The 15,164-nt window shown below is 35.1% G+C and overlaps 1 protein-coding gene across 7 annotated transcripts in view; it reads left to right on the top strand.

Annotated features, from left to right (window-relative positions):
- Window positions 1-11,477: 11,477 nt before the first annotated feature.
- LOC132112413 (syntaxin-binding protein 5-like) overlaps window positions 11,478-15,164 on the top strand; it is a 38,699-nt gene continuing 35,012 nt past the window's right edge. For 3 of the 7 annotated variants that reach the window (XM_059519877.1, XM_059519878.1, XM_059519876.1), the window contains exon 1: window positions 11,479-11,988. In XM_059519877.1, coding sequence (XP_059375860.1) covers window positions 11,845-11,988 — 144 coding nt within the window. In that variant the 5' untranslated portion in view covers window positions 11,479-11,844. Of the gene's footprint in view, window positions 11,989-15,164 lie in introns of all 7 variants that reach the window. The other 4 variants (XM_059519875.1, XM_059519874.1, XM_059519880.1 and 1 more) reach the window with 2 other exon arrangements.

Raw genomic sequence — 15,164 nt, 5'->3', positions numbered from 1 at the left:
AATGTGTCTAAGGTATTTTATACAGTCTTAACTTTTATAAACTGCATTTTAAAAGTCTATATTAAAATAAACATGATGATCAAACAGTTTTAGGTGTAGTTAAAGCATCAAATCATGCAGCATATGTATGCAGTAAACTACAATACGTGTAGATAACAATTGCCTAGTAAATTTGTTTGCAAAAAATCAGTGCCAATGTCAAAACCACCTGCATTTTTTCATGCTGTATTGTTTTTATGTACTTTTTCTATAGTTTGTGTGTTTAAAGTACAATAAGAAGTGTATATATTATTTTTGTTCTATTTATGTGTCGTTGTTTTTTTTTATAATAAAGAAAATGTAAATATATATCTTATATTTCTGGATTTAAAATGGTCATAACATAAAGTTAGAGTTATTTCATAGACTTTTTCCATTAGACATTATTGTCTGTATTTGTTAACGTCTACGGTATTAACTGTTGGTTAAATGTTTTCATATCAGCTCCAAATGCTTATGTGCTTCATAAAGACAATGTGTTAATGAAGATCATGCTCAGCAGGGCCACCGACGGCAGTTTCTCCAGAATGTACCACGACGTAGACAGTTATATCCTCGTCATGACCATTTACGTCCTATACGACATGACAGTTACTAAATTATCATGGGATTTTAAGCAATTATAGAGGATTGTATTCAAGTAAAATTTTAGATATTATCTGAAATGATTATGCTGTAAGTTTTCTTTTTTTCTGTTGTAGTGCAATACGTGTTGTCAGATTGCATACTATAGTTTTGAAACTATACTTTAGATTTAAGAAAACATTTGTGCTATGTTTTTTTTAATAGAATCAATCATTGCATAGTATATGAGCCTAGATGTAGCTATCTTAAGATATACTGTTTCTGTATTTGTCAGGAATTGTTTAGCTTATGATTTTAGTGGGCATGTTTTATTAGGTTTATGATAAATATTGTATATTTTGTACATAAGCTCTCAGGGTTGTTGCTGCTGTACAGTAGGTGTTTAGTGAATAATTTCCCAAAATGTGACCAGTTATTGCTTTCATATGACCATGTTAAAGAATCGTCTTCAACACATGTGTGTCTCACTGTCACTTTATGCACGCTTTGCACCAGAAATGCTCAAAATGGATGAACTTTCACATTTGATTTACCTTGTAAAGTCTTTGTTTTATGGTTTTTAATGCTGGAAACTGTTTGTGTTCCTGGTAGCATGGTTGGAAAATGTGACAGGGGTTCAACCAGCAGAATAAATCTGAACTGGGTCATTTAACCACAGATGCGATTTGTTATCGCTATCCAGGAAAATGTCAGGAGACACAGAATTAGGATTCACAGAACATTTATTTAAAGTTTTGGTGATTGGAGACCATAAAGTTGGGAAAACCAGCTTTGTTAAACGATATGTGAAAAATAAATTCTACGAGGAGTTGAAAACGACTATAGGTGTGGATTTTTCCATGAAGGTGATAGATTGTGATGGTCACACACGGGTCAGATTACAGCTTTGGGATATAGCAGGTAAGCCTTTATTTAAACCTGAAATTAGTATAATAGAACTATGTGGGTTTTTATTTTAATAGGTCATAATAGATCATCAGTGCATACAACTCTTTAAAACAACTTTTTAATGCCACTGGCCATTATCAATCATTTAGTTAAAGTTTTACTTTTAGATTTATATTTATTGACTATAAATCTCCAGGTAAGAAAAACATGTCATGCCGTAAGATCCAAAATGACACAACTGTAAACTGATCAGTTTTTGATTCTCTAATGTAATTAGAAAGCTCATTTGGTGCTTTCTGATGGAAGTGTTTTTTCTCATTTATTTAGATCAAGAGCATGTAAGGGGCATGTAAGGGGACTGAACCACGTGTACTTTAAGGGATCCAGTGGTGCACTTGTTGTGTTTGATGTGACAAACGGGTCAACATTGGATGGAGCTCTTAACTGGAAACATGAACTTGATGGTCAAGTAATGCTGAAAAACGGCCTTCCGATCCCTGTTGTACTTCTGGCCAATAAATGTGATGAGACTAAAGTGTGTCGGAGGAATACCTCTCTTCTGGAGAAACTCTGCCAGGAGAAGGGCTTCACTGAATGGTTTCAGACATCAGCAAAGGTGACTTGATTATTATTGTGCTATTTCCATATTTACACCTATTTTAGGTAAGAAACAGGGTTTTTTCAGTCCTCACCCAACCAGTGACCTTCCTCTATGTTTTTGTATTAATTACATACTTAATATACACTTAATTAGATTCTTTGGTTTAGTTTTGTATTTTAACTTATGTAAACATTAAACATGTTTTAATGTTTCTAAAAGAAGTCTCTTCAGCTCACCAAGGCTGTATTCATTTAAAAAAAAAATACAGTAAAAATAGTAATATTGTGAAATATTATTACAGTTTAAAAGAACTTGTTTCTATTTGAATATATTTTAAAATGGAATTTATTTCTGTGATGTGCAGCTGAATTTTCAGCATCATTACTTCAGATCTTCAGAAATCATCCTAATATGCTTATTTACTGCTCAAGAAACATTGTTATTAAACAGATTATTATCAATGTTAAAAACAGTTGTACTGCTTCAGTTTTTTTCTCAAGATTATTTGATGAATACAAAGTTGAAAAGAACAGCATTTATTTTAAATAGAAATCTCATGTTACATTATAAATGTCTTTACTGTCACTTTTGATCAATTTAATGATCAACTGCATAATAAAAGTAATAATTTATTCGAAGAAAAAAAACATAACAGTAATGTATCACGATTTCAACAAAAATATTTAGCAGCAAAAACTGTTTTCAACATTGATGATAAAATAAAATTATTGAGCACAGTTATAATCATGTGCCACTGAAGACTGAATGCCTGTATCAATATGTATATAGTTTTTTTATGAAAATGTTGTTACTATCTATACTATTGCCTATAGTAAGTGTATAGTAATGTCACATCTATTCCACTTCTGTTTCATTACAATGGAGTTTTGTGATTTCTTTGTGTTTTAGGAGAATATCAATGTGGATGAAGCTGCTAAATTCCTCGTGAAGCACATTCTCCAAAACAATGAGGAATCAGTGAAAGAAGAAGAGCAGAACATGCAAATCAACCTGAAGCAGCAGGCAAAGAGCAAATCAACCTGCTGCTGATTCACATCCTAGTCTGAGAAGCTTCCTTATTGAGGTTAAACTCAAGAGATAACTGAGCAGTTTATCATTCTTTCTGTATAGCATATCATTTTGCAATTTGTATTTTTTTTTATTGTCAATGATTAATACTCATCTAAGCATTTTGGGGGCCACAAACAAGTACCATGTTGACTGAGTTTCATGCTGAGTATCTAATAAATACCTCTCATTTGCCCTGCTAATCTGCTACATGCACAGGGGTTATTAAATACATCAGCATGGAAGGAGACAAACCGAGATCCGCTGTACACACTTCAGCCTACAACATTTCAGGAGTGTCGAGAAATACTGTCAAGATGCCAAATTCATTATGTCTCTCTCTGCAGAAAGCATGTGTGCACAGAGACATGGCCTATATTTTCATACATAGCCGTCAAAAGTTTGTTTTCTTTGAAAAACTTCAATAGGACAGAATGTGTTTGAAATAAAAAATAAATCTAATGAAGTTAGACTGATGAAAAATAAATGTAGCTTCAGGATAATACTCCATATTCCATCAGGGCTTCTGAATAAACTTAAATAAACTTCTCATGAAGCATAAATGAGTAATGCTGTGCCTCAGATCGCAAGCTAATATAGCTCTCCTTACATTATTTGACAAAAAGTGGCAGAATTTCCGTTTCAGTGCAACTTTAGTAACCAAGAAGTCCAAAACAAAACAAAAGCCGCTCTATTTTATCAAGTTTATAAAATATAGAAGAGAAATATGCCTCATACAGCGTATCCAGGTCAAGGGAGCAATCAAACACAACATGATGCACAGCTTCCATACACAATGTTTAATATCACAGAAATAGGAAGCCGTTCCCAGCGTGACCCAATTTTGCCACGCATTTTTGAGTGAATGTGAAAAACTCCGGCATTCTGATGCTCCCCCAGAGATCTGAACTATATTGAGCAAACAATACTGCGTTCAAGCCTCCATAGCAGCCTCAACTCACTAGGCATCCGATGCCAACATATTGAGGATTCTGTGCATGGAAAAGCAGGTTTCAGTGGGTTTACAGAGTTTTTTGTGCTCATACGAGGCTGTGTAACTTATCACACAGTTCTGATGGTGTGCCGTTCACCACGTTCCCCCAGAGACACCAGAAATGTTCCCGTCTCAGCCATAAGTGCTTCCCATCTGTTAGCGCTGCTAGAAAGGTTAAACAGGTGTAGAGCTTTTACCTTTTCTGGCAGATTTCCAAGCTAGTATTGTGAGAAAACAAGAAGGCACTGTTGAGTCACAATGTTGTTGCTGAAGATGAACTGTGATTCAATTAAAAATTTATTTAAAAGGGAATTAAGTAATTTGCTCAATAATGAGAAAAGGGTTATAAAACTATGAATAAATTATTCTGCGCTAGTTTTGGTGAATGAATATGCTAATTTCAAAGTTCTAAAAAAATCTAATAAATTAATTAATCATTTAAAAAAAACAATTAAATTTAACATAAATTCATGACTTCAATTTGATTTTCTTTTCTTTTTATTTGTTAATTTATTTTAAAATGCTGTTTCAGTCATTGTGAGACTGTATTTGTACTATTGTACTATATTAAACACTATGAAATGTGACATTAAAACACATAACATGAAAAAAAAAATACTCCTCCCTCTGGCCATCCAAGATGTAGATGAGTTTAACTCTTCATCTAAACAGATTTGGAGAAATGTAGCATTACATCACTTGCACATCAATGGGTCCTCTGCAGTGAATGGGTGCCGTCAGAATGAGAGTCCAAACAGCTGATAAAAACATCACAATAATCCACAACACTGCATTCCATCAGTTAATGTCTTGTGAAGTGAAAAACAGTTTTCACTTCTCTAGTGAAATTAGGAGACCTCTGAATTAGGAGAGAAATATGCACCGTTTATGAGATAAAAACTGTCCAAAACTGATCTAAATAAATATGTTGGTGGATTTTGATGTGAGAGGACAACAGGAGGTTTTCACTGGAAGAAATGTTTTTATGGATGATGAGCGCGTTTTTGGCCTGAAACAACATTTAAAGTTGTTTCAAATGTTTGTTTATTTGTTGTTTAAAAACCAATATGCAGTTTCTTTTTACTTCTCAAGACATTGAATGACTGACTGGAGTGGTGTGGTGTGGATTTCTTGTGGATTATGATGTTTGGACTCTCATTCTGACGGCACCCATTCACTGAATGTGTATGGCATTTTATAGATTTTCTATTAAAATAACTAACATTTCCATTTTCTGTCTCTCAATAATTTGCTGATTAATCTCTCAGTCGCTTGGACAGTGGACTGTGGTGGTCTCATTCTGGTTCATCGTGTGAACGCTGAGCCTGAAGGCAGGTTTTTGCTGACATGGTGCGTACAGGAGGGCAGATATTTTTACTCTCCCATCTGTTCCGCACCGTCCCGTAGTTTTACTTTGTAGCGTCCTTGGTGTGCGTCTAGGGATCTGTTCTACATACCACTTATCTGAGCCCCTCCGCTGCAGTTGTTTACAAATAATGTGGAGTGAATTCATCTGTCCTGATGAAGCCTGAAAACCTTTATTATTGATCTTAACACATGAAACTTTTAGCTACTCTTTGGTGAAATGTGACAGCTCTACATGCATTATAACTGTTTCTGGTTTCATTTGAAGTGGTTGTTTTGCTTAGAGGAAAACCATCAAAGCCAAAGTCTGTGTCCTATATACTTCCGACCTAGTTTCAGAGTGAAGGAATGTTTGTGGGAAATCCTTTAACAATAAGCACAAAAATATTGTACATGTATAATACATTTCAAAAACGTCAGAATTCTGCTCTTTCAAAGTTACTTATTCCGGTGGACTCAAAATTTTAAATACAGTAATTGTTGCATTAATGTTGCGAATGAATGTCTTTTTACCGGTACAAATATCTAAACAATATAAGATATTAAAGCTAGTTTTTTGAAAGACTTATTACAATGAAGTGACTTTAAGCTTTTAACAAGAAAAAAATACCTTGTTTAAAGGTATTTATAAACTTTATTATTTTGAGTTAAAATTATTATTTGCTTACCTCACTGACAAATGTTTTATTCTTGTTTTAAAGAAATAGTTTAAACAAAAAATAACATTTGCTGAAAATGTACTCAGGCCATCCAAGATGTAGATGAGTTGTCTGTTCATCGGAGCAGATTTAGGGTAATGTAGCATTCCATCACTTGTTCACCAATAAATCTTCTGCAGTGAATGGGTGCCGTCAGAATGAGAGTCCAAACAGCTGATAAAAACATCACAATAATCCACAAGTAATCCACACCACTGCAGTGCACTCTTGTGATTCAAAAAAATGTGTGTTTGAAAGAAACAAATCCATCAAAATGCAGTTTTCGTGTGTGATCTAAAGAAGCCGTTTCCAAATTTGTATGGAATGGAAAGATTCCATGGATGACAAAGTTTCTTCCTGGAACAATAAACTCCGAAACCTTTATTTTAAGAGTGTATGCGATATGTTTTATACATTTTTTGCCAAATAATCCATGAATTACTAAATGAAGGCCAAACTAGTATCTGTGGGATAAAGTCTGTCAGTGGCTCTGTTAATAATGACAATAGCTTTCCAGCAAATAAATACTATTGGTCTGTTGTCAGCGCTCCATGGAATACTACAAAGAAATTTGGGGGTAAAATTGTTTTCTGAATGTTAAACCTTTTCCTGTCTGGTGCAAGGTGATTGTGAGTAGTTTTCAGCAAAATAAGCACTCATTAATTGTTCTCATACTCCATCAACCTTCCCCTTTACACAAGACACAACTTACCCTGAGCAAACTCTGTCATGGGACACAAGAGACTGTATTTGTGTGCGATGGGTAAAGCGGTGGCTTCATGTGAGTGAGCAGATGGCTCTCATGGAGAAGCGGATGATCACTGTGCTGACGTACAGAGCCTGAGAATCACACAAGTAGGAGGGAAGCTGGACAGAAGAGAGTCCACAGGACACATGAGGAGCAGCAACACAAACCAAACGTGACCTTTCTGCAAATATGTTTCTGACCTTGATAAGTCTGTATACTGTACATGGGGTCCATATTGCAAATCTGTGAATTTCGTAATTGGAAATACGTTTTAGGATTAAACTAATTAAAACAAAGATTTAACTTCGGAAGAAATTTTTTCCTTTTTTTTGTTAACACTTCACAAGACGGATCCATTTGTCAATATTAGAACTTTAAAATATTTAAAAATCTAAATTTAATGGATGTTAGCTAACATTAACTAACAATGAAGGGTGCTTTCAAGATGGCCATTTGTAGTAAATTAAAAGTTTCTCTGAATTGTTTTTCCTTTAAATTATTATTATTATTATTGGCCACAAAAGAAATTGATAAAATCAAATAAGATTTATACTAGACTTTATATTTATCCTATATCCTTAAGTGTATTTATTGTAGAGTTTTTAGACTCTATGCAAGAAACATCTCATGGATGCACTGGGACACATCTTCAGTGATGTATCCTGGGATCATTGGGTGTTTCGGGTCTCGCAACATCATACACCCTCGCCCAGGCGACCCAGCCGGGGTTGATCAAGCCCCGACTTGCGTTCCAGTAGCAGACCACGGATCAGCCCTCTTAATCCAAAGCCACCTTTTAGCTTTTTCTGCGGCTTCGCTTGCAGATTAAATGGCCCTCTTCTTGGCCGCCCCTGTCAGACCCAAACGGCTAAGGACTTTGCAAAGCCCTGCAAAGCCTCTACAGCCGACTTCTATAGGCTCATAGAAGATTTTCCAGCCTCTCTCCCTGCACTCCTCCACCAGTTCCTGGTACTTAGCGCGTTTCCTCTCATTGGCTTCCTCAATACGCTCTTCCCATGGCACCGTAAGTTCCAGCATGATCAGATGTTTTGAAGCCTCGGAAGTAATTATCATGTCTGGGCGGATACTTGTGGTTGCAATATGCTGAGGGAACCTCAGCTGTCTTCCAAGGTCAACCTGCAGCTGCCAGTCAGAGGCTTTGTGGAGGAGACCTGTTGTTAATTGTGGACGTGCCAGGGGTTTCTCTCCAGCTTTGATGAAGAGGACTGCCTTCTTTGGAGCATGATGGTGTTTGCTGGTGCTAATGGCTCAGGCTACACTCTCAGCAATTGCCTTAAGCACCTGGTCGTGGCGCCAGCGATAGCGACCATCTGCCAGAGCCTTTGGGCAGCTGCTGAGGAGATGTTCTAGGGAGCCTCTTCCAGAGCAAAGAAGGCAGAAAGGTGTTTCACTCTTCCCCCAGACATGGAGGTTCGCTGGGCTTGGCAGGGCATCGTAGACTGCTTGTATCAGGAAACGGACCCGATGGAAATCTGCCTGCAAGATGTTTGCCCAGGTAATCCTGCGCTGCAGTGTACTCTCCCACCTTGTCCATGCTCCCTGCTGCCGGAGTCCCACAACCCTGCTCACTCGCTCTTCCTCTACACATGCTCGGACCTCTTCCTGGAGTAGATGGTGTCTTTCCTTGCCACGGACCTGGCTGACCAAAGTCTTCGGGATGTAGCCCAAGCCCACTCTGCCTGTTGCCACGGTGCCCACCAATGCCTTTTGTCTTAGGCGTGACTCTGCCAGCTCCACTGCTTTCCCAGCCTTCCACTTCCTTCCTGTCCTCACCTCAATGCCGGCTGATGACACTTTGCAGTCTCTGGAATCCCTGTACTGTAGGACTTCTCTGGTGCGTACCACCATAAATTCTTCAGTGAGGCCACTGAAGGGCAGCTGCAGGATGTTACTTGTCCCATACAGTGCAGCGCTGGTAAGACTGCGTGGAAGCCCTAGCCACTTCCGAAGAAAGCCACTGATCTTCCTCTCTAGGGACTCAACTGTTGTCATCGGGACTGCATAGACCAGCAGGGGCCACAGAGCTCGGGGCAGGATGGAATGCTGGTAGATCCAGGCTTTAAATCTACCAGGCAGACCGGACTTATCAACCTTGGTGAGCCAAGCTCCAAGTTCTTTGTTGAACTTCTGGATGGCGGCAGAGTCTTTCAGGCTGGAGTCAAAAAGCTTCCCCAAACTCTTGACGGGTTGCTCTGTGATGGTTGGTATGACAGCTCCTGAGATGGAAAAACGGAACTTGTCAATCACTTTCCCCCTCTTCAGCACATATAATACAGTTTTTTATATTTCTATACAAGATTTATATTGTATTTATAATTATTTACCTAATTAATGCCTTATTCTACTTGACCTTATTCTACATCCCTAATCTTGCCCAATACCTAAACCAAACAACTACCTTACCAACTATTAATAAGCAGCAAATTAAGAATTTATTGAGAGAAATGTCGTAGTTAATAGTTAACAAGTGTTACCTATTCTAAAGTGTTACCAAATTATATATTATTATTATTATTATTCAGTGTATACTAAATTAAAACTGAGCAAAGCCATTATAATGGATGATTGCTTTAATCTTCATCATAATCATCATTTAATGAATCTGAGCTAATATGAACTAACAAGCAGTTGTATTTTTATACACTGATGTTAACAAATATTAATAAATACTGTAACAGATGTATTGCTCGCTGCTGGTTAATGCATTAACTAACATTAACTAATGGGACTTTATTGTAAAGTGTTACCGCTGCTCTCAGATAGTACTACTGATGACACTATAATTAAGGCATTATCTCTTATAATATAGAGATTGTGTTATTTTCATTTAACAGTCAACATATGAATCACCTCATTCATGTCAATGTTGATTTGGGATGTAAGAATGATTATGGCTCCATCTAGTGTGTGTAACACAGACTGTCCTTTAAATTAGTTCTGATTTCAAAGAGGCCAGTGATTTGTTGCTTAAAATTAACCCATTATGTTTACCCATTATGAAGCAGAAATGGTACAATGCTTAAAAGTATAGTTTGAGTTTAAAGTTGATTTTAAACCCATTGTGATGATAAAGCAACCAATATACAAATTACATTATTTGGATCCACTATCCACTATCATATACTGCAGTTATTATGTATGCACAGTATTTTTTAGGATTTTGTAATATTTTCTGCATAGACAATAGTGTAGGATTAAAAATTAGACCATTAATCTCCTCAGATGCTGAGAGGAGACCCTGGAGACTGTGTGTTACTAAGCATCCGGAAACAGCAGCTATTACAGGAGGGACGGGCCACATGTGTCTGTCACAGGCTTCATTGAGAATATTTTGTACCCAGAAGACCTGAACAATCAGTACTGTTACAGAGAGAAAGCTGTTGAGTTAATGAGTTATACTGTTAACTGCACTCTTTCTAAAACACTTGAGTATAAATGTATATGTACAGTTAAAGACCAAATGATTAGCATTATTATTTATCATAAAATTCTAATTATTGTTATGATTAATTATATTTATAATAACAGTGTTATAATTAGGTATTAGAATTATTTATATAAAATAAGTTAATATTATAATTTTTTCTAAAATAGTATTCAATTATTTTATAAAATTTTTAGTATTAAATGTATGATAGCATTACATTAAATCTGAATATAATTTAGTAAATATCGTTAGATAATAATAATAATAATAAAATGTTAACAAATTAAATAATGCTATTATGGTAAATTGTATTTTTTTAAATAAAACAATTATATTATATATATATATATTATTATTATTATTATATAATATTATTATATTATTAGCATTATTATTTATCACAAAATTTTAAATATTGTTATTATTAATACAATTTATAATAACAATAAAGTGTTATAATTAGTTATATAATTATTTATATAAAAATAAGTTAATAATATAATTTTATTATAAAATATTATTAAATAATTCTATTAATATTATATTATTAACAATATGATAATATTACATTAAATCTAATTATAATTTAGTAAATATTGCTAGATAATAATAATAATAATAATAATAATAATAATAATAATAATAATAATAGGTTAACAACTAAATAATGTTATCATGGTAAATGGGGAATGGTATTTTTTTTATAAAACAACAATAATATTATACATTTTATATTTGTCAACAGTTCAAACATTAGATGATGATTGATAATATTTAAAACAATGATTGATATATATATATATATATATATATCAATCATTGTTTTAAATATTATTGGATTTTCTTATATTGATTTCATATAACCGTATTATTATTATTGTGTATATTAAAATAAATCCGATTAAAGCCATCATGGTGGGTGTTGCCCTCATCTTCATCACAATCATCATCTAATGTTTGAACTGTTGACTTTCCTGAAGGTTATTATAGACAACAGCTACAGGCCACGCGCGCTGATCCAGAGTCAGTGCGCCGCAGCGGCGTCTCTCTCTCCCTCACATCCGGGTGTCGCCTCTTCAGCGCAGACGCGTCGCGGTGATTGCAGCGCTCTGCTTTTCCGCGTTAGTAGCGGGGGGGAACGGAGCACAGCGAGAGTGGCCAAATCTAACTGAATTACACTGCCCGTTCCTCGATTAAAATGAAAAAGACGTGACATACCATCCGGCGTCCGTGTTTAGGGAATGAGCGTGGGATTATGACACGAGACGGGATGACAACACTGCCTGACATGTGAGACGTCAGGACAAATACAACAACAGTGCGCTTGTGTGGCTGTCTCCGCCACCGTCTGTTTATGCTCGCTCTGTTGATGCACATTTTGCATTCGTTTCGCATTCGCTGGGAGGCAAAATGAAGAAGTTTAATATCAGGAAGGTGTTGGACGGCTTGACTGCGGCGTCCTCTTCCTCCACCGCCGCGTCCCTTCAGTCGGGAAACCGGGAGAATGACATGATTCAGGAGACCCTGCAGTCAGAGCATTTCCAGCTCTGCAAGGTGGGATTAGTTACTGTGATCTCATGCTTGTGGGGGGGGGGGGGGTTGGGGTTGAGTGAGTGGAGGTGAGTGAGTGGCGTCAACTCGACTCAATATTCTAATTAGTACCACATATTTTGTTTCCGATACGATACCGCTACTTTTAATGGCCAGTATCGTCGATACCGATATATCTCACTCACTACCAATACGATACTTCTAAACTGAACTTTTAGATTATGACATTTATTTAATTATTATGAGTACAATTGGTAATAATACCTACTTAACTTTATATTTAAAATGCATTTTAACATTCAATATGCCTTAATTGCAACTTATTAGGTTATATTTTTGTTTACACATGGTTAAAATATGTTTACTGTAGTTGTAAACAAGGAAATCTACAAATACAATAGTTAAACTATGTTCACTTTACTATGGTTCACTGTCATAAGGGACTGCCAGTAATAGGCTGTTGCATGCATAAAATCCAACCTTTTTATCCGGAGAGTATATTATTTATAATAAAAATACAGAATAGAACATGAGCAATATGAACTTTTAACATTCAAATTTAAATAAATGTACTACAAACTAGGGTACAATTTCAATAGGTTTATTGTGAAATAACTCAAACATATAGCCTATGTTTTTTTCTGCATTGCTCTGGGCTGCCTTTTTCAAAAACATAAATTATTTCTTATTATAGGCTACTCTTGGGAAACGCAGCTCTATTTAAATGCACTGTGAGAAGTGAGTGAATGCTCTCTGTAATCGATTGATTCTGCCTTGCAACATTTGCGTGTTCAGATGAGCAGGAAAATCCCTTACACACAATTATTTGCTAACATAGGTTATTCGTCCAATTTAAGGCATAATGTAGGCATTATATTTTGTTTAATAAACAAAATCATTGGTAAATAAAAACACCTTAGTATCAATATTTTTTATTTGAGTATCGATACCTTCAATACTCGCATCAGTATCGATATATATTAATATTTCAGGATCGATTCGCCCATCCCTACTAATTAGAAGTGCAGCTCGCCAACGTTCAATGGTTTCCAACTCGGTTAAAACAAAACACCTCAGAATCGTTTATAACCATCACCATTTGGAATAACCACCCAGAGAGCTCGGTTAACGAGATTAATCGCTCGTGTGACGTCTGAGTTGACCGTTGCTGTATTGGTGGCAGTTATTTTAAAAAGGAAATTCATTTAAAGGGTTAGTTCACCCCAAAATGAAGGCAGCAACACAATTGAAACGTTCCTAGAACCAGAAACGTTTGTTTAGAAAGTACCACGACTCATGCGCACCATAAACAATGCTGATTACATTGATTATGTTCTGGGGAGAGCACAGGCATTTTTCTGGGTACTCTTTTTTCCAAATGGCGGAGGATGTTAACACGGGGAGAAGAATTGTTGAATAAATTTATATTTTTGTTTTCGTTGCGCACAAAAGGTATTTCTGTAACTTTGCAAATTTTAAGTTTAGCCATGTTTCATATGGACTGTTTTACCTTTGTCTTTACAACGTTTCCATGTCTGGGAACATTTCAGTTGTGTTGCTGCCTATGCAGGGCCAGAGAGCTCTGAGATTTAATTCAAAATATCTTAATTTGTTTTCAGAAGATGGACGAAGGTCTTACAGATTTGGAACGACATTAGGCTGAGTAATTAATGACAGAGTTTGAATTTTGGAGTGAAGTAACCCTTTAACATCAAATTACTTTTTGTAAGGAGCGGAACTGATTCAAGTTAGGATGAGACACTCATTCATGTCATATTTCAAGGTGTGCCAGTCTCGTCTGTCAAGAAATACCTGTGCTTAATGTTTTGTCTAACAGTTTAATTTGGATTGTAGACCAGATTAGATCTTTTGCTAGCGTGAACAGATAATCTGTGTTCCAGTTCGCTCATTGTGGAAAATTGTTGTAGCTAAATGGTTCAAGTTAGTTTAAAGCCCTGTTTACACTTGTCACATGACCATTCATAATGTTATTGTTTACAAGGTCATTAAGTTTACCTCAAAATGTAAATTCTGACATTGTTTACTCATCCTGTATAAACATGTAAGCCCATAGGTTTCTTTCTTCTGTTGAACACGTAATTTTCATTTTTGGGGTGATTATCCCTTTAATCTCACTTGTTATTATCTATAATACATTTTTATATGTTTTTGTTTCTTAATTGTCATGGGTTCTATATGCTGTTATAACTAATAATTATTAGGCTGTTTTAGGTCAAACTGACTTTAACCGATTCTCCAAGAATCAAGCTATGAAAATAGTTAATAATAACCATTCAAAACAATATTATAACAAAACTGAATTAACAAAAAAAAAATATTCGACAAAAATACAGTAAGAGAACATCTAATAACTAATGAACAAATATTACTTATGTCAACATTTACTCATAATAAATATTTTGTCTCTTCATTTTCACAGACAGACCTTGCTCAATTTGAATGATTTGTGTTTTACTGAATTGTTATAACTATAAATCAAAATTGTTGTTGTTAATAACTGACCCTTGTGAAGTATTTCAATGGAACGCAAACAGACAATTTTTGTAGATATTTATGCATGCATTAACATGTCTGTAAAGCTCCCCAAAAAACATGTTAAACATGCTTTATATTCCCAGTACTCTGAGGCAATATGGGATTATTGATATGCTAATATAGTTTTTGTTACTATATTTAATTTTTTAAAATATATTTCGTATTTATATTTTCTCTTTTCATTTTAAATGTAGTATGTTTTAGTAATTTAGTCTTGTATGTTTTAGTAATTTTATTACTTTTTTTACTAGTTACATTGTGTCTACTAAGTTTTAGTTAAAGATAATAACCCTGCTTGGTATAAGGAACAGATTGAAATATAGGTTGTTTCCTAAAAAAAGTTCTGTAAAAAAATTAAAAGAAATAAAAGAAGAGAACATTTTTCTGAAAAAACACCATAAATGTAAATGTGTGTGCTGTGTTCAGTTACATACATTATTACCAGCAAATCATTATTTCCATTTCTGTAATTTCTGATCTTTTGGCTTCAGAAGACTTCGAATATAGTGCACTTGATGGTTAACACAGGTTTTGATCCAAATGCCAGTAAGTGCCAATTTTCATTTTTGTGTGAACTGTTTCTTTAAGAACACAATTGCCTTGTTTGTAGTTTAATGCAAATC

The sequence above is a fragment of the Carassius carassius genome, chromosome 32, assembly GCF_963082965.1.
Source record: "Carassius carassius chromosome 32, fCarCar2.1, whole genome shotgun sequence".
In the NCBI taxonomy this organism is placed as follows: Eukaryota; Metazoa; Chordata; class Actinopteri; order Cypriniformes; family Cyprinidae; genus Carassius; species Carassius carassius.
Note: the sequence above shows the minus strand (reverse complement) of the source record. Positions and strands in the feature narration are given on the sequence as shown.